Source organism: Arachis hypogaea, chromosome 18 (genome assembly GCF_003086295.3).
Source record: "Arachis hypogaea cultivar Tifrunner chromosome 18, arahy.Tifrunner.gnm2.J5K5, whole genome shotgun sequence".
NCBI lineage: Eukaryota > Viridiplantae > Streptophyta > Magnoliopsida > Fabales > Fabaceae > Arachis > Arachis hypogaea.
The window spans coordinates 134,167,614-134,194,228 of NC_092053.1; the positions used below are offsets into that span (position 1 = coordinate 134,167,614).

Below are 26,615 nucleotides of genomic sequence, written 5' to 3' on the forward strand. Positions count from 1 at the left end.
GTCAAAAATACTCTGATGGAGCAATTGTGTAACCAACGTCTGGGTACTTTTGGCACACGAAAACTATCTTTCATGGTTATAATTGTTATTTTATTCTTATATGAATACATTTGTCAGTATCTATATCTTTTATGGGTACAAATGGTAATTTATTCGGACAAAAACTAAAACTATGAGTTGTAAGGCTTAAAACCACCACATTGACATGGTGGGTGACACGTCAGAATTAAAGGAACACTTTTGTGGTGGGGCCCAGGAATTTCATGGAAGCATGCACCAGTAATTAATAATGGTAACTAGTTTTAGACGAAGACATTATTACCATGGCCTCTATGGTAATGGTACGGTGAAAAAAGATGTCCACCAAACAAGTCTAGTTTAGTTAGGTCCATGTATAGGGTAAGAAAAAGTTGTTCAACTTGTTGTGCTAACACTTCAAAAATATTCAACTAATATAGTACCTTTTTGGTTACTATATGGAATTAACGTGAGTTACATATGATTAAGGAAATGACTTTTATATTAGTTCAATATAATAAAACATTAAAATAAAAACTAAGAGCTAAGTGAATTTTTTTCAATCAAATCTCACTTATTGTACGCTCAATTCTTGTTAGGCAAATCAAAAGGAGACCTCCTTCAATTAATTTTAAATTTTGAAATAAGTAATTTTATGACGATTATATATGAATTAGAAATATAATTATGCATAAATAATTTCATAATATGATATAGAAACTTATAAAAGTATAGAGTTTGATCTTTATTATTGACCATAAAAAAAAATAATTTCAGCATAAAATTAACAAAAAAGAAAGAAAGTATATGAAAAAAAAAAGAGAAAAACACAAAATAGTCCTTAACAATTACCTCGAAAGATAACGAGGTTTTTGACAAAAAAAAACTACAATTCGACTCCTGACAATTACTTCAAAAAGACAACGAGGCTCATGTGCTAAAAAAAAATCAATGTTGTTTTTTTTGTACATGGGCTAATCAGTCCCAAAAAAAAATATCAGAGACTGGATTGAGTGTTTTTTTTTTTCTTAGGGGCCTCGTTGTCCTTTCGAAATAATTGTTAGAAGTCGAATGGGTATTCACTCAAAAAAAAAGTTTACACAAACTCAAAAGAAATTGTTACGTAAAAAAATGTGTTAGAAATATAATCTTTTATGTGATTCTCCATATATGAACTTAAATTTAAAAAAAAAAAAATTTTTGACAATATGACCTTATTTGATTAGAAAAGTAAAAACATAATAATTATAGAGGCAAAACATATATGTAGTTAAATTTATATATATTAGATTCTAATACCTCTATATTTATGGTAGTTATGTAAGTGTTGTTAAAATTAAAATTATATTTTTGTTTCAATTTTAGTAACAATTTTTTTAACAACACGTATTGAAAAGTATTACTAAATAATAATTAAACAAAAATATTATTTTAATTTTAATAACACTTTCTGAAATATCACAAATCTCCCATAATAAGATTTATTTGTTTTAATTATTTCATATAATACTACTAAACAAGATATATAATAATTAAAATATATCTAATTTTATTTGTATAGATTTTTGTTTCTATCTCCACAAGCAAATAATAATGTGCAAGATAGAGATAGAGAGAGAGAGAAAGAGAGGGTATATGATTCGAAATAACGTAATTGAATTAAAAATTGTTTTAGGATGGGAGCAACAACCTGGAAAGTGATTAAAAGCTAAATAGATGGTTAGCACTTAGCAATTAGCACTTAGCATTATATTTGTTCTCTGTTGCGTTTAGCAACTTGGACTCACCTTCCTCCCTTTTTGCGCATATAAATACACCCCTCTTCGAAGCATATCGATTCGTGCAATTTGAGAGAGAGAGAAAGAGAGAGATAACACATACACCATCCTCTTCTATTCTACTACATACTACAACTAACTTCTATTATAATTATTACTAAGACTCATGGAGTTCAACCATCATTTCTGGGTTTTTATTTGCGGTCTCATAGGTATATTTCATTATTCATTTCATCCTTCTTCTTATCTCATATGCATATGCATGTTAGTGTTGCAAGTGTGAGGAGTGTTGAAGTTAGTCCCACATCAAAGAAAACAAGGAAGAGTGAGGAGTTTATAAGATGAGAGACCCATTAACTTGACATCTTAAGGTTTTGAGTTGGATGTGGTGTCTTCTCATTTTATGTTCTCTCGCAGTATTTATTCATACTTTCAATAAAATCATCATCTTAAGGTTTTGAGTTGGATGTGGTGTCTTCTCATCTTATTCTCTCGTATGATTCATTCATACTTTCAATAAAATCATAATGTCCATGCAAAATTGTACTAATTAATAATTATTCTTTTTTTTATTTAAATAAATAATCTACTACATACACATACCCTTCCATGCACCCTATATACAGGGGATTCTATTCTCTTTGAAATGAGTGTGACAGAGAGAAATTTAATTTAGAGAGCAAAGTAGCTTCTTCCCCACTTCACACAAGGGAGTTTTTGAATAGAGAGATTTTAATTAATTAATTATTCCAAAACCAACATTCAACCATGCCACACACTCCTTTAGTTTTCATCTTTGGAATTCTAGGTATGTTTACAAAATAATAATTCCAAAACTATGCATATTGCATTGCATTTCATTTATAAAACATTTGATATTTAATTTAATGCTCAATGCTGAAGAATTTTTTTTTTTTTTTGTCTTTTAAATTTTTTTCAGGCAACGCCATCTCCTTTATGGTGTTCCTATCTCCAATGTAAGTGATGAATTTTTTTTTTTACTTTGACAATTATTAATTAATTATTAAATATTAATTAATTAATTAATTAATATTATATTATATTTTCATGCAGGCCAACTTTTTATAGAATTTACAAGAAGAAAACCACAGAAGGGTTTCAAGCAATTCCATACATAACAGCACTATTCAGTTCAACACTTTGGATTTATTATGCAATATTTGTGAAGGATGCAACATTTCTCATCACCATAAACACCTTTGGAATTGTTATTGAATCAATATACCTTGCCATATTCCTAATCTATTCCACCAAGAAAGCTAGGGTATGAATATTCATATAACTAACTCTTGTCTCCCATATTTATTATTATTATTATTTCTAAATTATTATAAAGTTCATAATTAATTTTAGTTTTTTTTTTAATGTGACAGCTTTCTACAATCAAGATTATTCTGTTGTTGAATGTGTTTGGATTTGGAGCTATAGTTCTATCAACCTTATATCTTACAAAAGGAGACAAACGTGTTACAGTTATAGGATGGTTTAATCTCATCTTAAACATTTGTGTATTTGCTTCTCCTCTTGGCAGCTTGGTAAGAATTAATTAATTATTAATTAATAATTAAAAAATATTTTTTTGTACAAATTGGTGTAATAAAAATCATACAATTAATTTTTATAATATTTAAAAAAATAATTTTTTATATATACATAATTAATTATAATGTCTAATTAGATGTTATTATTAATGTATAAAAAAATTATTTTTTTTTATTTTTTTTTCATAGTTAGTTTATTTCACATGTTAATTATTATTAGTCCAAATTAAAGGAACTAATTAAATATTGGAATTGATGCATGCAGAGACGTGTGGTGAAGACAAAAAGTGTGGAATTCATGCCATTTACTTTGTCTTTCTTTTTGACCTTAAATGCAGTCATGTGGTTCTTCTATGGTCTTCTTCGTCATGACTATTACATTGCTGTAAGTATTATTAATTTAATTTCTACCGTTAATTAATTAAATTAATTATTAGCTATATAAGAGCACATAATTCATGTGTTATAATTGACCTTTGAATATCTTAATTATTCATAGCACTAAAAGCTATCATCCCTTTTCACTTTTCTCTCATTTATTTTATGCATGGTTAGATAGATAGATAGATAGCTCAACTTTTAATCATATTTCATTAGGGATAATTATAATGGTTAATTAAAATAAATAAATAAATAAATAAAAGTGTGCGCACTACTTCTACATTAGTGTTGAGTTTCCATGAAAAGAAAAATCATAGAGTGTAACATGGGGCCCACACTCAAAGTGCATACATATCATTACTATTTAAAATTAGAATTACTAGCTTTTTAATTATGCATACGTGTAAGAAAATGCTATTTTTAATTTTACACTTTTTTTCAATTTTTTTTGGGATAATATTAGGTAGACAAAAAAAAAACAGACAGAATTTACTTTATTTAGCATTAATTAATTGTCGCAACAATTAATAAATGCTAAATAAGGGAAGTTATGACTGTTTTTGGCTGATTTTCTTTAGTTACTAAACATTTTTGTTTTTTTTTATTTACTAATATTTTATTTTTATTTTTATTGCAGCTTCCAAATACACTTGGATTTTTGTTTGGAATTATTCAGATGGTGATGTACATGATTTATAGGAAGAACAAGAACGTGGTGTTAGAAGAGCCAGTAAAATTGCAAGAACTCAATAATAATAATAATAATAACAACAATGGACATGTAATTGATGTTGTGAAGCTTAGCACAATGGTACCCTCAGAACCAAATCATGTAGCTGTGAATGTGACACTTGTTGAGGACATAAATGGAAATAATCAAGAAGATCATCATGATGATAACCTCCACAACAAGAACCAAGTGTGAACCAATGAAGAAGAGTTTGAAGAAGGGAAAAAAAAAAGAAAGAAGAAAATTAGGTTTTTAACCTAATTAAAAGTGAAAATTACTTCACTTTATTATGACCAAGTGGGGTCCTCTCAATGATCCAACATGGGGTGGTTTAATTTTAGGGTTTATGTTTTAATTTTGGTTAATTATTGTTATTAGTAATATTATGTATTGGCCACCTAGTACTACTGTACGGATACGTACATATATTAATGTTCAATTATTATTATTATTATTATTATTATTATCATATATAAGCTTCAATCTTTTGACATCTTCTATATATCTTTGATTCACAATCTCTCGTATATATGTAATGAATAGTGTGATTGATTTTTCATTTAGAAGTTGTTATTATTATTATTAGGTTTAATTACTCCGTTGGTCTCTATAGTTTTGCAAAATTTTCAATTAGGTTCTTATACTTTTTTTTTTTAATTGAGTCCTTTCACCATTTTTTTTTAATTGAGTCTCTACACTTTTTTTTTTTATTTAGGTCACTATACCAATTCTTTTTTTTTAGTTGGGTCCCTATAAAATTAAGCCAATTACTACTAAGAGGGACTTAATTGAAAAAAAAAATTAGCGCAGAGACCAATTAAAAAGAAAAAAGTATAGGGACCTAATTGAAAATTTCACGAAACTATAGGGACCAACAGTGTAATTAAACCTTATTATTATTATTATAACCATGGTTTGGGTGAAAGTTTTTCATCTTATATATAATTTTTGCTTGGATCATGGTTTATATATAATAATTATTCTAAATGAAAACCCAAACATGCTATAGTTTATGTTCTCTCTTTTCCAATAATTTATATATGTATCTCTCGGTCAAACTCTTGGATTCTCTTTTTATATGATGTGATAATAATAATATTAAAGAGTTAATTATTTTAGCTACTTAATTATTTTGTGATGTTATGGCTAATTATTAGCAGCACTTTTAGCTTAAAGCGCACTATAATCATCCCTATCCTAATCTTGAATTTTATATGCTTAATGCTAATTAATATATATATATATATATATATATATATATATATATATAAAACAAGTGTCTTATAGATAATATACTATAAAAAAATTATTAAAAATATAAAATAAATGCTAATATTTTAAATTTTTTATTTATTCAATGCATCAAAAAATTTTATTTTTTCTTTCACTCTCTTTTTGGTTATCTACAATATTTTCTAGTCTAATTGGTCAAAAATTAATCCGTCATAAATCTGAATTTTATTTAAAAGTAACAAATAAATTACTACGTACACAAGACAACATTCGAATTCTTGACACTCATTTAAGCATATGAATAAACTGATCATTCAATTAATTTAATTTGGTTTCTTTATTTTACTCTCTTAACCAATGTTCTTAAGAAACTCTATAACTATATCCAAAAAATATAAATATTAAAATATAGTAAATATAATTTAATCTTAAAATTGGCTAGCAATTAACGAGACTTCTCACATCTATGTATATTAGTATTATGATAGATGATATCTCTTAAAAATATAAAAGGATAGACTCTAACACTAGTAAAAAATTTTTTGAATAAGCCTAATTCAATATTAAAAGTTATTAGCTCCAAAAATAAAAATTATTTTGTACGTATAAAAATGTTCATAATGATACACCCTAAGGCCTAAGCTATATGCAAATTTTTTTTGTCACAATATATTTAATAATTTATGTCATATGGTGAATAGAGAGGTTTCACTTTTTTCCCTTGTGATGATGCCACCATGAATGAAGAAGGGGGCAGATAAAAAGGGACACCATTAAAAAAAGGTGAATATGTAATTTAATGTATATCTTGATGACGGCAGAATAAAGAATTTGTCGTTAATAATATCCGACATATGATTTTATGATAGTAATGTGGTCTCATTTTATTTTATTTTTTATTTTTCTAACAAATTAAGATAACAATAATAGTAATAATGCTTTATTATGTGCTTGAAGAATGTGTGAAGGAAGAAGAAATAAAAAATAATAATAATGTTAAGAAAATTAAAAAAAATTAAACTCATCTTATTTAATATTTATTAATTATATTACTAATTAATAAATATTAAATACAATAAATTTTGATTATTTTTAACTAATTTTTTAATTATCAAATTCTTAGATATTTTTACATTTTCAGTCTATCAAAATTTGACACATATATACATTATTTATAATACATCGTTTTTTAAAGTTTTAGTTTTTAAAAATATATTTGCATTAAGAGAACAAAATACTATTTATTTTGATTAATCTCACAATTATTACTATGTATTGTATATATTTAATAAATAAAATAATGAATTAATAAACACTCTAAAAAGTCTATTATTTTTTTATTTCTTTTAATAACTGTAAATTTACCAGTTGATGATAAAATAAAAAAATTTTAAATTATATTTGTTATAAAATGAATGAATACACATTGACAAGCGTGGGACTCGTGCCCCACAAAATTTTTAAATTTTTTAACACTACAATGTAAAAAATTAAATATCAAAGTGGTATTAAAAAATTATTTGATTTGTATGCATTATTGTGAAAGAAAATACTCACTATTTCAATAATAATGTAAAAGAACAAATTTAATTGAAAAATAATATTAAAAAATTTACATTACTATTGATAAAAAAGAATTTAAAAATTATATTAACATTCTAGAGTGTTAAACCTACGCCAATTATAGAATTAAAAGACTAAAACATTACCAAACCTGCGGATTAGAACAATAATTGTCTCTTTATAATTAATTATATTATTATAATTATTCTACTTTCCATGTTCACTAAAAATATCAATTCGGAAACAATGTATTAGGAGGAAGTCATAACAAAGATCAGATAAGTGCTTACGAAACCAAAAAAAAAAAAAGGAAAAAAAAAAGTGAAATTGCTCAAAAAGTTCATGGGATTGGGAAGAACCACCCACTTGCCTAATCTTTTATAGTTCCTTCCTTTATTTACTTTTTCCATGTTTCATAATGTTCACAATTTATTTTATAGTTTGATATAAAGTTCTCAAGATAGGGTACCACGTTTTAAGGTGGAGATACATTACTTTAATTTGAGATATTAAATATATGATTTTTCAAACAATTAAGAATGAAATAAAAACTCGGAAATGTTTCGTAACCAAAGAAAATCAGCTATAACTTGCCTTATTTAGCATTCATTAATTGTTGCGACAATTAATTAATGTTAAATAAGGCAAGTTCTGACTGTTTTTTTTGTCTACCTAGCATAAAAACTAGTGCTACATACTAAATTATTTAGATGATATTTTTGCTAGTAGTAACCAATTTGAATTCATTGATATTATCCGTTGCTAGCATCTGAACAAAAGAGTTTTTCTGTTTAAGTTAGCGCGCGATAGATATTATAAAAAATCTGTCGTTAAATTTCATCATAAATTTAGCTGGCGGATAAAAATTTTTTGTCAAAAATTATTAACGATGTCACTTTTACTGACCAATAATATAATATATGTCAACACTACATCCGACAAATAGCAACGATTATGTAGTCGATTAAGAGAAAACTGCTACCAAACGAATAGCAACAGTTGATAACCCGCTGAAAAATAGCGTGCGGCTAAACCTTTAGCAGCGGTTAATAGTAACTGTTGGTATAATCGTTGCTAAATAATATTTTGCAGTGGCATAGTTTTACGGTACGATGATTCTATCTGCTACGAAATCGCTAACATTGATATCCATCACTAATCCATAAAGATCCATCAAAAAGAAAAATCATTGCTAATATAAAAGATTCTAATACCAGAGGTTGAATTGATCTTCAGCGTATTGTAAGAGAAAAAAAAAATTGTTAGACAAACCTTATTAAAGGAAAGGGAAAAAATAAACAGTAATATTAGAGAAATAATATCTAAAATTACATTATATAATATAATATTCATAATTTTATATATATATAACATCTATAATTATAAATTTATTACATCTAAAATTACACAATTATTCAAAATTACAAAACTGTCTATTTTAACTCCATTTTTTTGGACTACATCTGAGATTTTCTTTTATTTATTAGATATTTATTTACTTAAATTTTGTGTCTATACATAACATAATTAATTATTAATATTATTATATTTTTTAATTAGGAGGCGTGTCTTAGGTAAATTAGGTGGATGTGCACACACCGTTGCATGCATGCATGGTAATGTGACCTCTCCCATCAAAATAGAATGTGATTAATACCCAAAACAAACGAAACTATTATTGAAACCTTTTTGAGTTTGATTCTCTAAGAGGGAACGAGTACGATATTTTTGTCAATAATATTCAGATTTCAATTGAAACCAAATCGATTTTACATTGGTCCACCAATTATTCTGTAGTACTATACAAGGTAGGAACAATAATAATGTTCATCTCAAAATTCTTATTATTATTATTATTATTATTATTTTGTTGAAATAATTAAAAGAACAAGACAATTCGAAATTTTGTTTTCACTATATATCCCGTCTTTTTCACATCTAAGAAAGAATAAGATTGATCATTTTTTGTTTATTTGTGCTGTCATAATAAATTGTGTACGTATGCCTTTAATAACAGGGAGATGCTCTCATAAAGACGTAGAAAACGTCTTTTTTTAAAGATATTTTTTAATAATTAAAATTTAACATATATAATCATTTAAATTATATTATTTTTGTCAAAATTAGGTCAGACAAATTAATTTGATCGAAAAATAGTGAATCAAATTTTGAATCCGTCTAAATTAATAAATAAATAAATAAATAAAGGAAGAAAAAATATGAAGGAGTTTGTTCCAAATGTCTCTCAAATATTTGAATTTGGAAGTACGGATACGTTCTTATTATTAGAGAGAGAATAAAAATCATTTAATAATTGGTTAACGGAAAATTTGCACATCAAAATTTAAAAATAATATATTTAAAATTCAATTCTGTTACGTGTATATTTTTATAATATACGTTATTTTGACATTAATATTTTTTTAACAAATAACTAATATGTATTTTTTTTTATTTTATTAATTAAAAAATAATTTAAATTAAATATATAATTAATTAATAATAACTATATTTTTTATATAAATATTAAATAATTTTTTTGTGTGTATGAGTAATGTTATTGTTTAACATTCATATTAGCTGGCTATAGACCTATTTTTTTCTTCTCGATTATATTTGTCCATGTGAATTAATTCAAATTTGTTTGACAAGGAATTAACAAAATGGTAGGCGGAAGAAAATGCATGAATATGAATTATGATGCACTAACTAAACGTGAAATTAGAAGACTTTAATTTCAACACACTTTGTGGTTTTAACCTTTTAAGGAATTCATTAATGATAAGAGAATTTTTTATTAGAAAAATAAGTATTAATGTATTTAATGTTATTATAAAAATGAAATTAGTAGTTTTTCAATAGGAAATTCATTAGAAAATAATTCTAAAAATGTGTACAAATATTCATCAAGAATTACGTAGTGCCATGTTAATATTTTTTTTTAATATAATTAGTATAATGAAAATATAAAGTTTGATTGATTTGTTTGCCTAAAATAATTTTGTTATATTGTCAGTATTAAAATTAAAATTGAGTATAACTCAATTCTAAAAGTTAATTTATAAAAAAAAAAAAACTTATAAATTATCTAAAAACCTTATCTTTAAGGTTGTGTTTGTTTAGAGGACAAAACACTAAGACAGAAATATTGAGACATAAAATCGTGTTTGACATATGAGACGTAGACAGAGATATACTGTGTCCAAAGACACTAAATTAGTATATTTTGTATCTAGAAACACTAATAAAGAACATGACTTATTTTTTATTTTTTCTTTTATTATTCTTGTTAATTTTTTATAATTATATTTTTTATTATTATATTTTTCTACTCAAATTTTTTGAATGAAAAAATGAGAATAAATTAGATTTCCATAATTTATTTTATTTTATCACTAAACAAAATACAAAAACACTAAATTCTGTGTCTCTGTCATTTATGTACTATTATCAATGTCTTGTCTTATTCTAATCTTAAAAACAACCGTAACTTAAGAGACGTGAGTAGAGATTCATATATAGTACATTTTTTTTGAGAAAAATACAAATAAATCCTAACCTTTTAATTTGAAAACACATAAGTCTCTGACTAATTGAGAATACAAAAATGTTCCTAATTTTTAAATAAAATACAAAAAATTTTTCGTCCAAAATATATAAAGACAAATCGATATTTCGAAAAGACTTAGATATCTCACGTTTTAGAAAATAAAAAACATTTTTATATTTTTAGTTAGTAAAAAATTTATTTATTTTCAAAATAAAAAGTCAAAAATTTATTTATATTTTACTCCATTTTTTTCCGTCCAAAAATAATCATTTTAAGAATGAACATTTACAAATAGATAATTTAATAATATTAGATTAATTAAACTCTAATATTATATTAAAATTGAAATTGAGTAGACATATGAGAATGCAAAATAGAAAAGTGGACCCACACAAACAAGAGAGGGATGTTTATAATGCATGAAAGGATAAGCATTTGAAGGCTTTACGCAAAATGGGTGAGCCAAGAGTACTATAAGGGTGGTTCTCAAAAAAGTTGGGTGTATATTAAATTGAAAGCTATATAAATATATAAGATAGTAGATAACAACAATGGCATGCAATGAATCACAATACTTGGTTGGTTTCTTCTCGTGCAAAACCCTACAAGCATGCACAGATAAGGTGATGTAATAAACCACTTGTTTCGTTTGGTTTCAACATACTTTAAATTAAAGGATACTAATAAATAAAATAAAAGAAAAAAAAAGAAAATATATTATTTAAAATTATTAAAAAAAACATCACTCCCCATTACCGTATGTGTCATATTCATATATCAACAACAACCCTAAAATCCCTCCTCTTCTAATAATAATGCTTTATCTGCTTCTATTCACATACGTCAATGAAGTGATATATGTCCAATTAATTAACATATGAGCTGGTTTCCTATATAGATACATTTTTTCTATTTAATTCGGTAAAATTTATTAATAATATAATAAAAAAAATTTAAAAATGATATAATCAATATTTTGAAATATAAAAATTTTATATTTTTTAATAATTTTTGATAACATATTTCTTTATAGTACCCTTTGCTAATGTCCTTAAAATACACGTGCTATTAAAACCCTATAAATGATTAATTAGGGGAATCGGAGAAGATGAAAAACGATTGATTTTTATTTTTTTTAATATGTTTTTGTTTTGTTGTTTAAATTATTTGAAACTATAAAATTAGGATTAATTGAATTCTAAAATTTGATTAATTTAAAAGGGTATTTTTGTCTAATCAAATAAAGTAAGGATGTTTAAGATTTTTTATAAAATTAAATTAAAAATATATTTTTATTTTTATTTAGTTAAAAGGGATGTATTAGTAAAAATGGTGATATAATATATATTTAAAAAAGAAAAAATTAAATGCTGATGTGGAAAATAAATTCCACGTAGCTTATTACTACTTGTCCATATTTTTAATATATCGGTACGTATGAATTTATCATCGTACCGTAACAAACACCTCTAAAATAATTAATTTATGTTAGTCAAGTGATCAATTCACTCGTCCACGTTAATTTGATGCATATCTTATTTGCGTGTGAACTTTTTTATTTGATTTTCATATCTTTCTTTTAAATATCTCTAAAGAGTAATTCACAATCTTACTATTTTGGTTAGAAAAGTGAAAGAGCTAGGTAAGGGGAAGCCAATATATAGGTTTAAAATAAAAAAGTGTGATATGAGAACATCTTTTGAGATATAGATAATAACTTCCAAAGTTTTTAGTAATGTTTTACAAATTAATTAGAACATAACAAGTTATTACAACTTTGATAAAATTAAATGACAATATATATCAAATAAATCCTAACTAAATTTTTCACTAGGAAAAGAAAAAGAAAAGAATTGGGTCTCAAAATAATATTTTTATGATTTTTATTTTATGCTTTTTAGTGGCTAACTTCAACTCTCCCATGCCAATGATTGCCTAATAATGGGGTCCTATAGATATATGAATATAAATATATGTGTATATGATTGATTATGATTTTTTTTTGAATGTCTAATGCATTAACATGTGTCATGCATCAATATTAATTATTATTTTTTGTGGTAGGCTTTGCATGCTTACCTCACATACATACTTTGATGATTCAATTCAATCATAAATCATATCTTACTGTATCCTCCTACTTTCTTTGTCTTGTTCTATATTTTCCCCAATTTAAACGCTTCCATCTGTTCACTTATGTTGGCATGAATTTCGTTTTGTACTTCTTCCATCAATATATAATCCATTCAATTCAAACCCTATCACTTTCTGCCAAATAATTTATGGGCCAACCGCAGAAAACTCTCGACCACAGGGGAGAAATCAAGCGAGAGAACATAAGATGAGAAGACACCATATTCAACTCAAAATCTTAAGGTGTCAATTTAATGGGTCTCTCATCTTATAAACTCTTCACTCTTTCTTGCTTTCTTTGATGTGGGACTAACTTCAACACTCCTCATACTTGCAACACTAACAATAATAATCAATATAATATATATCTGAGATTTTATGTTCCTATATTATTATTTTGTTGGTTCACCTGAATTAGTTTGTTTTCTTTGATCACAAGATATGGCAATGACATTAATGCTTCAAGCTAATAGGGTTAACTATTTAGGTATTGTTGCATTGTGACTAATTAGCCACTTTTAATAGAAAAATCTTTGAGTGTTAGTTGTTAATAAGGTTATCAAATGACTTAGTTTAGAAATCTAGATTAATGACTTTTTTATCCTCATTATATTCTAAGATAATATTTTAGTTTTGTCATGAAAAGACTCGTTTTAATTTAAAAATATAAGCTAATAGAAAAAGATACACAAATAATAACTATTATATCTCTCACATGTCTCCATGCACAATTTTCTTTTTTTTTGGTTTTTGTGAATTTTACATAACAAAAATCGAACTCTAATTCTTTAAATCATAAAAATTTTAATATCATGTTTTGAAGTTATTTATTCTAATAATTTAAATTGATAAAAAGAAACAAATAAATAATTCTATTTCTATTAACTCTCTATGTACCAAAAAAAATAAGGTTATAAGTTTGAGTTAGAGATATTTTAATTGAGTTCATTACAAATTAAATTTATTTGGAGTCGTAAATTTAGAATCTTAAATTTGGGATAAATTATATTCTCGAATTTGATAATTTTGTAGGTGACTTATATATGCGTTAATATCCTACACTAAACCCAACTGATTTATTTATCTTCGATATTACCGAGATAATACACTAAAAAGTGTTCTTATAACCAAGTTTAATTAAATTAACACAAACTCAACAAATAAAATATGCACACATGCATCATATGTTTTTTTTTCACACTTCTTCGGCGCATAAATTTTTGTTAGATAGTACAAAAATTTATTGATGTAGCACAAAAAATTTTGTATATAGCACAAACTTAACGATATAGCATAGAAATTTTTATACATATAACACATAAATTTTTATTGCAATATAATTATTAGTTAAATGAGTCAATATTCTGAGTGTAACACCTTTACTATCAAGAGTATCATGCTTCTGGCTGCACTACTCTAATAGTGAAGAGTATTACGACGATTTTTACATATATCTTTACATATAAGAGCCTTTATCTGAAAAACCGCCTCGACTTTATTTGAAAAACCGGATATACTTTTCTTTTATTATAGAAACATACATACATACACTTAAAATAATAGCACATGACATATATATATAAAATAGATGCAGCACAACCAAAATACTCAAAAACGTTTTCGCAAGCTTTTTGTCCGTTTTCTGAAAAACAAAAATTTGTAAGGAGATGAGAACCTAACCACACAATCTTACTAGAGAAGTTTTAGAATTACTATACAATGATATATAAAAAGGATAGTTATTTTCAATAACAGTGATTATCGCTCGTCTTGTGAATTTTTTCAAAAACTAACAGTTACTTATTCAAAACCCAAATTTATATTTCCATTATAAAATCTTAAAAGTTACTTAAACTGTGTGAATGACCAACCTGTTCCAAACATAAATTTATTAAGTCTATACTGAACCAGTTTGATCTTTCATATTTTACTAAACCTTAAACACAAATCAATCCCGGCCTCCGGCCTTTCACATAATCAAATCACGGCCTCCGACCCAAGCAAAATCAATCAACACATAACCCACCACAAGTCAAAGTGCATATCAACCTTTAACAACTTGCTAAATTACAGCCTCCATCCCAACCAGTCACGACCTCCTGCCCAAAATAATCAAATCTCGTCGGCCTCCGACCCAAAACAATATCAAATCTCGGCACATCAATATCATTCTCGGCTTCCGACCCAAAACAATATTAATTCTTGGTCTCCGACCCAAAACAATATCAAATCTCGGCCTCCAGCCTCACATATAATTACTTACATGCCACCACACTCTAAATAGAGAAACAGACAAACAGACAAAGAGAATAAGTCACAAACTTAAGCAATCAAACAGACAAACAGACAATCACACATAGAGAATAAGTACGACAAGTAGTACAATTAGCAATTAACATGATGTCAATTAGGCAAGCCAAGTAATTATATGCAGACCCAAACAAATGTAGTATGATGCATACTTGTCTTATTGGCCATGAGCTCACGCGTTGATTAAACTTCCAGAACCTGACACATCATAGCTAACCTAATTGTAGAAGAAGGTGATAATAAAAGAGGAAGAAAAGGAAAAAAAGAGAAGAAATAAAATAAAAGAAGAAGACGATGATGACGTTGAAGAAGAAACGTGTAAAACATTACAAGAAACACGTTGAATACCATCAAATTTACCGTCAGATTTAGTGACAGCCATTGCATCGGATACGAGCAAGATTTTGTTCCCAAAATTACTTACCGTCGGATTTTATATTTCACCATTAAATTCAACGGTAATTAGTGGCGCAAAATCTTATTTCAGTAGTGCTAACTTTACCCGCGGATCTTCCATCGTATTTAGCCGCCAGTATATCGGTTTAGTAAAACCCTGCGTTTAGGCGATTTATCGGCAAAAATCTCTGCCGGTAAAATTTGGGTAAAATTTAAACGCGAAACTCCTCCCCCTCACTTTTGCAAACTCTCTCTCTCTCTTTCCTCTCTCTCTCTCTCTTCTCGTCTTTTCTCTATGGCGTTGAAGCTGCCACCGTCGCCACCACCATCTGAAGCTTCTACTGCTGCCACTACTACATGTTGTCGCCACTCGAACTGTCGATCACTGATGAAGCTGTCGGCCCCGCCGCCGCTGTTAGTGTTCGTGGCCGTTAGTGGTGATCACGTTGTTGCTGTCACTGCCGCCTCCTATCACCACCTTGCCTCCACCATCCTGCAGCTACCATCAGAGGGTAATTTTGCTATAGTTTTTTTACTTTTCAGATTTCTCTTGTGAGTTTAGGATTTTGTTGGGTATTTTATCAAATTGTTGATTAAATTAGTGTAATGAAATTTGTAATTAGAATTTGTTAATGTTTTTTTTCTAGATTTTTTTGTGAGTTTAGGATTTTGTTAGGTATTTTATTAAATTATTGATTAAATTAGTGTAATGAAGTTTGTGATTAGGATTTATTATGTTAATTTAATGTAAATAAAAATTAAATTAAGTTAAGGTAGGTTAAGTAGGGTGAGATTAAGAGTGCTTAAGCTGTTAAAAGATTTTATTTAGTTTATTGAATTAGTTTTGATCTTAGGGTAGATGACGACACACTACCACTGGACGACAACGATCTTCAAGAAGAAGACGGGATTGATGGAGACGAAAAAGAAGAAGACGAGTTCGATGATTAGGAAATTACCTTAGAAGAGGAGAATGATGAACCAGAAGAAGAAGATGATCAATCTGAATAAGATTAATGACAACATAGTTCTATCCTATGTATTTCATTATCAAACTTTCATTTTGTGTTTACATTCTGTATATTTGATACTTTACATCATATATAAATCACTGTTTTCAGATAAAATACTAATTTATTCATTGTTAATTGATAGTTGACTATTAATTATTAACTATCGGGATACATCATAGATTGAAAATATATATATATATAAAAATATTGACGCCACCAGTGAATTTACCGACAAAAAATTTCCACAGTAGCAATCATTCAAATTATTTTAAAAGAAAATAAGAAAACACTTTCCGTCGAATTTTTTCGACGGTAAAGTGGTGTGAAGGCTCAACTTATGGTGCCAACGTTACTGTTGGACTTTTTTCGCCGGTAATGTTCATAAAATTTTTTGTCCCTAAATCATCATATTTCGATGCTAAATCCGCCGCAAGTTACCAGCAGACAACAAAATTGGAGGTTAATCATACTACCGGCGGATTATTTTTGTTTTTCCATCGGTAAATCCGATAGTACTCAACGTTTCTTGTAGTAAAAGAAGAAAAGCGAAAAAGATGACGATGACAACGTCGTCGTTGAAAAAGCGTGTGTATAACAAGAGAACTTAGTTAGATTTGGTTAAAAAATAACTTGAGTGTCTAGCTTTATTATCTTTATTATTATGATTACACTAACTACTACTAATTAAGATAATTAAGACCTTGAGACACATTTTAGTTATTTGTTTACATGACATATCAATGTTTCTTAGTATCCTAAACGAATCAACTTGACAAGAAGACGTGTGCTACTTCAATTATATAAAGTGCGTGTCTATGCATAATCAATAATCTAATAATTAATGAAATCAAATACCATTGATTTCTTAATCTCATTTATATATCCTCTAATTGCGCATGCACTATATATAGTATATACCCTATATATCATGCAAAGATATAATGTTGATTTGAACAAAAAAAGGCACTAATCTTGATTATCATTAATGACTATACATGATTAGAATTTATTTGGTTGAGGATTTCATTAATGAAACTTGCATGATTAGTTCTTATCTGGTTGAGTATACGTATCCGTATCCGAATATAAAGAAAAAGGAAAAGTATATATTAACCTTAATATTTTATTTTTTTTATTATTTTCTAATGAATGAATTCATTCTTATTTTATTATTGGTAATTGGAGAATTTTGCAACTATGACCAATGAAGTATTTTTGTTTATTCAAGAATTATCTTATTTTTATTTTATCAAGTAAAAGACTCAATATAAGAATGCACGAACCTTCTTTAGATATTCTAGTTCAAAGATGGTAACAAAAATTCAAGTATTATAAATCACTTGAAGTGAAAGATAGAATATTGAAAATTTGCACTTTTAAGTGGGATATGGGTACCACCCACTGACTTTAACCAAATCACATTATCCACTTAATGCGAGTAATTAACAATATAATTAAAGAAATTAATCATTTGATGAAATTTCTAGTGATTAATAGATCATTTAAACGTGATCATTGAAGAGTGAGTATATAAGTTGAAATTACAAGTGATGTTTCCACTAAAATAAAATTAACGTATCATCAAAATATGGACCAAAATAAATCCTTGTTAGGTATAACAAAATCCCCCTTTTGTGCATTAAAAAAAAAAAAGAAAAAAAAATCCCTTTAGTCTTTTGCTACATGTTATCATGCATATTGCCACATCCTTTTAAGTCCCTATTTTCTTTTTCTAGGTAGAATAATGCTATTGAAACCACACATTTAACACCAAATATAAGTTCTCAACTCTTTTTGTTTCAATTTCTAACTCGCATAGTTAAAGTTCTTAATTATTTAACCACATAAGCGTAATCTGATTACTTATTATGATTTTTTAACTAAGAAGTTGAGAGAGACATAGAAAATATTCCATGACCAATGTTCGCCTAACACATAACGAGAGAATTAATCGATGTGTTAAACGATATATACCCTTTGAAAATTTACGAAATAAGTCCTTAATTATTTATAAACAATCATGCTACGTACATATCAAAAATCACTCGCTGAAAAAAAAAATACAAAGTATCTACTGTTTGTAAATAATGACTAAGCTGATATAAATAAATTTTATTATTCAACTATAACAAATTTAATTATTCTATTATGATAAATTTAATTATTTTGCTGACTCATTCTTTTGTTGAAAAAATGCATAAATATACACAAATACATAATAATTAATTTTTAATATATACAGAACATTTTCTATTTTCTAAAATAAAGAAAAAGTTGAAATAAATGAGAATACTACAAAGTTAGGTGTTTAAACATGAATATCTATTAGAGAGTACAACAAGATTTTCCCTTCTAGATATTATATGCTTAATGCTGTAATCTGGTTGTAGATATGTTATATCTATTTATGCTCCATTTCTTCTAATGTTTGGTTTGGTAAGAGATAAGTGAGAATAAAGCCAATAACTATATATATACCTAAATAAGTTTTTTGTGTAAAATATTTAACCCCAACCAAACATATCCCAAGTACATTATGTACTAGAGAACAAAATAGCAACCACTTTGAAAAGTTCAAAAAACAAAGGAAAAGAAAACACACAAACTTCTAAACAATACTGAAAGGAAACAACCACTAACTAAAACACTCAACAACCCAATCAAAGATATTAGTTTCAAATTATAGAGCAAAAGACAGCTGTTGTTACTGCTACAAATCATGACTTGAGAAACTTGGCTTCCCTTTTGAACCAACTTTGTAGGAAAATATAATGTAAGGAAATCAATCAAGTTTAGCAACACAAAAATCAAGAACACAATGCACTAACAAAACGTGTTCATCTTCAAATAGACAGCATCATCATATGTTTCTTCTACTACACTTTATACCCAAGAAAAAATCTAAAACAATTAGTACAATGATGAGTTTTGCTAACTAGAACTCAAATTAATGAATAATGAATAATCAAGACATTTTCATATTTCAATACAAATTTCCCTTTCTATCTCATCAGCCAAATAAAGCCTCACAGTTTATGAACAATGCACATTCTTCTTCTCCTATGAACAGGAAAGATTAAAGAACATGTGCACTGACCCTACAGAACTAGAACAATGTGCAACATTCAAAATGATGTGAAATTGTGTCAATGAAAAATGCAGTTAAGTTGTCTGAGTGAGTTTGGCCCAATCAGGATATGGGCATTCATATGTCCAATCAGGGCCAGAGTACTGAATACAATGTAACCATAGACCTTCTTCGTCGGTATCATATCTGCGATCACAAAACCAGAAGGAAATTCGGAATGGAATCATATGAATCATGACTTACTAGATGCTGGCTAACAAACTGAAAATTAACACTAAGCTTCTACATATCATTACAAACTAAACACACAACCAAAAACCAAAAATTGGAAAGCATGGGGGGAAAAGTATAAAGTAAAATGGAATAGTATAAAAAACTCATTAGGAGCAATATTGTCATATCTATGTAGAAAGAGCAATATTGTCAACACTGAGAAAAAAAAAAGGATATCATTTGTGATTTGAATGCAGCATTGAATCATAAAGGTATATTCTACAACTTACATTACAAACAAGAAGCAAATTTTTTTATTTTTAGGATAAACGGTTCTTACCCTTTTGGTGCCAAATTTGGACAGTTTGTACACATGGGATCAATGCTAAAACCCACATTGGACTTCTCTTCACAATCATTGACGACTTTTTCCTCAATACTTGATGTTAGAGCAGTGGCAGATGTGCAAGCTGATCTATCAGCACTTGAACCTTTACTTGATCGATCGACAGTTTCATCTGATATGTACAGCATGTCATTGGCTATTGGGTGTCCTGAATGCTTTAAATGAACACGAATCTACACCAGAGGCGAGTGTTTGTTAGCATTTATATATTCATATTGTAATAAGTGGACAACGATCAAATGCAGGATGCCTTTGATCCATAGTGGACTTCAGATTTTCAAATGCATCTGTGGTTTTTATTCCATTATCTTTATTCCCTCTATTGGCAATGAATCGAATACTTTCATTGACAAGCAAAGTGTTCGATACAACAATATGGACGTGCAGCAACATAGCTGACGTGTGGCCCACTGAAGAAAGTGTTGTCATTGTCGCAACACATCAATGGTGAGTCAGCACATTCGGCACTAAAAATGCCATATGTTTGCATCCGCATAGCAGCAAGAGTTCACCTCAACAAAGAACATATCAGACACAAATAGAACTACATATCAAAATCATCACCAGCAGGAAAAGTGAAAAAGGGAAGCAAAAAAATAAAATCCAACATGCATGTGAATTCTTAGGGGTTCGTATTAATCCAAGCCGGATCACATATTAACCTGATAGTTTCCTACCTGATGAGTACGACCAGTGATTGGTTCACATAAAACAATACTCTGAGCACCATTAGAAGATATCCGAGTAAATTTTGTAGAGGCTGCCTTGCCCTTCGCAGAGTCCCTGACCTGCATTAATGAAAAATATTTATTCAGATTTATCATGTAAAGTAATTTCCAGACTTTTCATCCCTGAGTTTATTCATCAACAACTGAATGTATCAACTTCATGTTGAACCTCCTAAAAGTATCTGGCAACTTCTTTCTGCTGAGCATTAGTTATCAATTTCATAATTGTAGCTGAATGACTAACTTTTCATAACATGTGAATAAATAGGGCAAGTATTAACCATTAAGTGAATCAGTGGTTAGTCATATCTCTTATGGTTAAAGTGGTAGAAAACAGGGAGGAAGAGTGTTTAGCAGTCCTAAATAATTGCTTATATTTTGATGCAGTTGTGACGGATGTTATGCATAAAAAAACATATGTGAAGTGTTGGAACTAGCTACCAAAACCCTCTGTCAGCTATAGAGATTAAGGTGCTCACCTCCGCTGTGCTCCTCCCTTCCCGAGCATTATAGTCTATATTGGCATCAACAACTAGCTGATAAAATCAACAGATGATGTGAGTAGAACTTGAGAATTTGCCTGAGACTTTGATTGTTCATGTTTGTTTTGAGATTCTTTTAAAAACACTCCATGTACAATAGTTAAAATAAAAATCAAGTGATATTTTTTCCTTTAATGTTTCCAAAAACAATGTTTTCAGAACAACTATTCTGGGCTGGCAACATAGTAATCAGTAAATTTCATAAACAGCAATCCTCTAACGAAGAGTAATACTACATAAATTTCCGCAGCATGACAACAACACTAAAAAAAAAGGTACTTCATTAATTTTCTCTATCACAAATACAAATATGCTTACTTTTGCTTTCCAACTCTAGCTTTTAATTAAATTTGCTCCAGCTTGTGATTCGGATTGTGACAAATATATCATTTGATTGCTATATTATATTCAGCTCAAATAACAAAATACCTCATCCTTGGGAAATTCTCCAACTACTCTTGCTATATACTTTTTCCGGACTAAGCCACCTTCAATCTGTAGTAATCAAATTCTACATTATAGTGTACTGGAAAAATAAAAAATCCAAATGATTATATGTTATGAACTCGTTAGAATGTTGATAACATGACATAAGAAATTGAAATGTTGTTTCATTTCTTCCCCTTTGCTACGGAAGCAAGCCTCACCAAAATTTTGAAAATGTACTTACACTTTCAAGCCAACAGTTGACAATTACGTTATACAAGCATCCCTGTCTTTTAGTATAGGTTACATGATTGTCAACTGAAACTAAATGGGATACTCTTCGCACAAATTGCAGATATGAAACATTTTTCAATAATCAAACTGTCATTTACAAATCTAGTTTGACTGCAAAACCAGCCATCTCTGGACATACCTAAACTTAAAAAATTTACGCAAAAGTACACATGTAAACTTGCTATATACCCCTTATCAAATTTACATGCAGGCATTGTAACTCTGCAGTTCAGAAAATAGAAAAGACTAACATGCAAGTAAAAAACAGAAAACTTCAATTCACAAAATCAGATTAATTATATTTCATAACTTCATGGTAATAAATACAGTAAAGTACCATCAATAATTCTTTATGTACATCACTTTAACTATAAGGTGTAATATTTCAGTCAAATTAGGTTTGCTAAATAAACCATGGCACCTCCTATTTAGTCAAATAATTACATTAGATATATTTATTCATAGTATTGCTGCACAGTGTATATGTCATGTTCACGTAAAATTACACAAATCAACCATTTATCTGATTTATAGGAAATAAATAGGGAACAACAAATGTGCAAATTTACCTGCTGCCTAAAAATGTCAGCTTTTGAAGCATTTCTGGCTAAAATAAGAAGTCCTGACACAAGGCGATCTAGTCGATGAACAGCTGAGATTATGATGTAAAGGGAAAATGCAGGTACAAATGGATAAAGTCTATAGATTTGGGTTGGTATACCCCCAAATAATAACAACAAAAAGGCACAAGGGAAAGCTATATTTTAGGGCCAGGAAATCAAACACCTTATCAGCATATATCATATATGACACTTCTCTTGAAGAAGAACATGAGGAGGACGACGACAACAATGTAAAATATATCTAAAAACAGCCTGTTAGGATACGAAATACAGGTGCCAGCCCATGCTCAGCTTGAAGGATGCCAACAACAGTGTTCTTACGATATTGACCACATGGATGAACCTATTTAACAGCTAAAATTCACGGCTTTAGCACCGATGACATACAAATTAAACGATCAGGTAGAAGCATCTACCATTTACTTAGGTAACTAGAAGAAAAACCAATTAAAATCCAGATATTGTTTTCTTCTAATTGCACGAAGCAATTCAAATTACATAAAAGCATCATCATGTTAATGATTTTTTTTGGTGACTATCATGTTAATGATTTAATTTAACATGCTAATCTCCATAATCCATCTTTGGCAGATATTATGGTAATAAAAGCACAATGCATGTAAAACATTAGGAAAAACAAACAACCAACATCCTTGCGAAACTGGCTAAACACTTGTACACCTAGATATGTTCGGCCACACCTTTGGTGGTAAATGAAAACCCAAAAAAAGATGTCACTACACACAATTCGCTATTTCTTGTTAACTCTTATGTATCTTTGGTAGTAATATGAAGGGAATAACCCCTTAACGTGAGAGTCATACTGAAAAAGTCATGCTCTCTATGATGGCAACGTTACATATTTGTGGCAGGTACATACAACAATTTATGCTGTTTTTCATATAAGTTTAGATGAAAACATCATGTGACTAGCAAATATAGTTCACTTGTTAATGCATACTTACAGGGACAGATGCAGGTTTACAAACAGTCAGCACGTCTAGTTCTTTTTGGAGAATTGGAACCTCACAAGCCATCACAGGCGGTTCATGCCTAAAACCTTTGCGGCATCAGTTTCAAGCTCAATCACTTCTAAACCACAAAAGTAAAAATGCAAAGCTTTCAGTGCAAAGACAAACCTGTGTACGAAATGGCTAATCTTCTGTGATGATTTAACTATGTATGAAACTGATACCCTCTCACCATCAACTTGAATCCTTCCACATTTCACTGCACTAACCTACAACAAGCAACTAAATTGTATTAAAAAGCCGCTCTTTCCTTTGGAGGTTCTGCTAAGGGTACTCGTTAATGATACAAAAGGGGGAACTTTTCAATGATAAACATAAAGTTTAAGTTTTCAATAACATGAAACACATAAGTTATGTCCTCCCACCCCTCCCCCCCACTATGAATCTGCCATTTCTTTTAAGGTGGAGACTCACATACAACTATCTTCATGTGAAGTTGGTAATTGAGAAACGTAGATAATTTGACAATTTTGACTACATTCTCCTCTACCGGTTTTAATCTCTATTTTTAAAAGTTGAAATATTTTTTTAAAGAAAAATGCAAGAAACAAATTTCAAATGCATAATCATGGAGGAATGATATTACTAACTAGTAAGGATATTTTGCTTCAAACTAAAAAATGTGAGCAAAAGGGTAGTTATTGTTGCATACTTACATAATATTCATAAGGTCGACCTTTGAACTCTTGGGCGAATAAATCCACAATAGTTTTCCCAGCCCACCGATTCTTAACCTGACACCAGCCAAAAATTCACCATTTTTCTAGGGTTTAATCAGGGTTTTTACATTACACCGTACATGTAAAAGATAAATTGGATTATAATTAATAGATAAGAGAGAAATAGTAAAAAGAACTAACATGAGCTATGAATTCGAAGTAGTAAGGTTTAACATATCGAATTCCTGCGCCAATTATTAAAAAAAAAAAAAAGGGAATGAAGGTAGCAGAGAGTGTGACAAGTAGTTGATGATTATGAATTGAAGGAAATGAAAATAGGTACCGTTTCGGAAGATGTAGTCGTGAGGGTGCGGGGGATTCGCTGGGGTTTGCCACACGATATCCGTTCCCATTCTGATTCCTTCTTCTTCTTCTTCTTCTCTCTTCCTCTTGTTCATGCTATGAGGCTATGATTCCACTGGGTGTGCCAAAAAGCATTCAAGTTTCAAGCTTGGAACTTGGATACTGGATAGTGTCTTGCGGTTATCAAAACGACAGTGTTTTGTTTTCAGTGCGGCGTAGCGAAAGCCTTAAACGACGTCGTTCTGTAAGTTGTTTCGTTATGAATGACTAAGTCACTAAACATATCAAATTATTTTAGGTTTAATTATTCTGTTGATCCTATAGTTTTGTGAAATTTTTAATTAGGTTTTTATACTTTTTTTTTAATTGGGTCTTTGCATCAATTTTTTTTTTCAATTAAGTTCCTTTTAGTAGTAATTGGCTTAATTTTATAGGGATCCAACTAAAAAAAAAATTAGTATAGGGACCTAAATAAAACGGGAAAAAAAAATATAGGGACCCAATTAAAAAAAAATTAGTGCAAAGACTCAATTAAAAAAAATATAAGAACCTAATTAAAAATTTTGCAAAACTATAAAGACCAATAAAATAATTAAACTATTATTTTATAATATTTAACTATTAATTTTACATGAATATAATTATATATGAATCTTTATTTTTTAATTTATGAAGAGTGATTGCACTAAATAATTATATTATAAAATAGTGAAAAGACAAAAGATAAAAAAAAGGAGAGAAATTTAAAATATACGTTGATTATTAGTAAAAAAAAAATAATAATATACGTACAACTCATTATGCATTATGGGTTGAACAAATGTTAGCCTCAAAATAAAAACTACTTAGTGACCTTTTTAATGTAACTAATTTAAGTTAATCAATTAATTAGTTCACTCATTTAATAAGTATGCTGGTAAAAAAAATATGCGAAAAAAATAAAAGAGAAAAAAAAAGACATATTAAATTAGAAAAAAGAAAATATTTAAAAAAAATTATTAGTCTCTATTTTTTAAAATTATTTTTACGTGGCATTTATGTGATATTTATTAATCTATTTTTTTGTCGATTTACATTTTTTAAAAAATTACACAATGATTTAAATGATAAGTTAAATTTATAAATATAAGTTTTAGAAGTATATAATTTACGCATAAATTGTTTTAAGAAGGACTAAAGGAGTATATGAAGTTTTAATTTTTGCACCAAAAGAGAAAATATTAACATAGAAGTGAAATTGGAAAAAAAATTATACTAAAAATAAAAAATTTAACTATATTAATTATATTATTTAAAAAAAATAAAGATAATGTAGAAGTAGAAAATGATATAAATCATATGATTAAAGTGAGTTGGTCAAAATGATAGTGTGCTAAGTTTTATATGTAATAAAAAAATTATATCTTTTAAAATTTAAAAATAAATTTTATTGTATTTCTGCTCAACTAATTATGTTTTGACTGTATATGAGGTGAAGTCTTGTGCAACAAAAAACAAACATAATATTAAGCTAAAATAATGATATTTAAATAGATGAGTAATCATACATACAGGGAGAAAAAATAATCATGCGAG

The 26,615-nt window shown here is 28.1% G+C and overlaps 2 protein-coding genes across 2 annotated transcripts; one reads left to right on the forward strand and one right to left on the reverse strand.

Moving 5' to 3' along the window:
• The first annotated feature begins 1,797 nt into the window (after positions 1–1,797).
• Positions 1,798–4,962, forward strand: LOC112772012 (bidirectional sugar transporter SWEET10). Its single transcript, XM_025816892.3, has 6 exons — positions 1,798–2,008; positions 2,737–2,773; positions 2,871–3,081; positions 3,191–3,352; positions 3,624–3,743; positions 4,377–4,962. Exons 1-6 carry the CDS (start codon positions 1,963–1,965, stop codon positions 4,662–4,664), a joined length of 864 nt encoding a protein of 287 aa, XP_025672677.1. The 5' UTR covers positions 1,798–1,962; the 3' UTR covers positions 4,665–4,962.
• A 14,529-nt stretch (positions 4,963–19,491) lies between these two features.
• Positions 19,492–25,230, reverse strand: LOC112771202 (RNA pseudouridine synthase 7). The gene is made up of 12 exons (XM_025815852.3): positions 25,021–25,230; positions 24,879–24,922; positions 24,675–24,752; positions 24,127–24,227; positions 23,953–24,040; positions 23,252–23,330; positions 22,934–23,016; positions 22,074–22,139; positions 21,582–21,638; positions 21,052–21,162; positions 20,309–20,547; positions 19,492–19,941 (listed from the first exon to the last, which is right to left on the reverse strand). The coding sequence occupies exons 1-12, from the start codon at positions 25,133–25,135 to the stop codon at positions 19,830–19,832; spliced, it is 1,173 nt and encodes a 390-aa protein (XP_025671637.1). The 5' UTR covers positions 25,136–25,230; the 3' UTR covers positions 19,492–19,829.
• Positions 25,231–26,615: the final 1,385 nt, after the last annotated feature.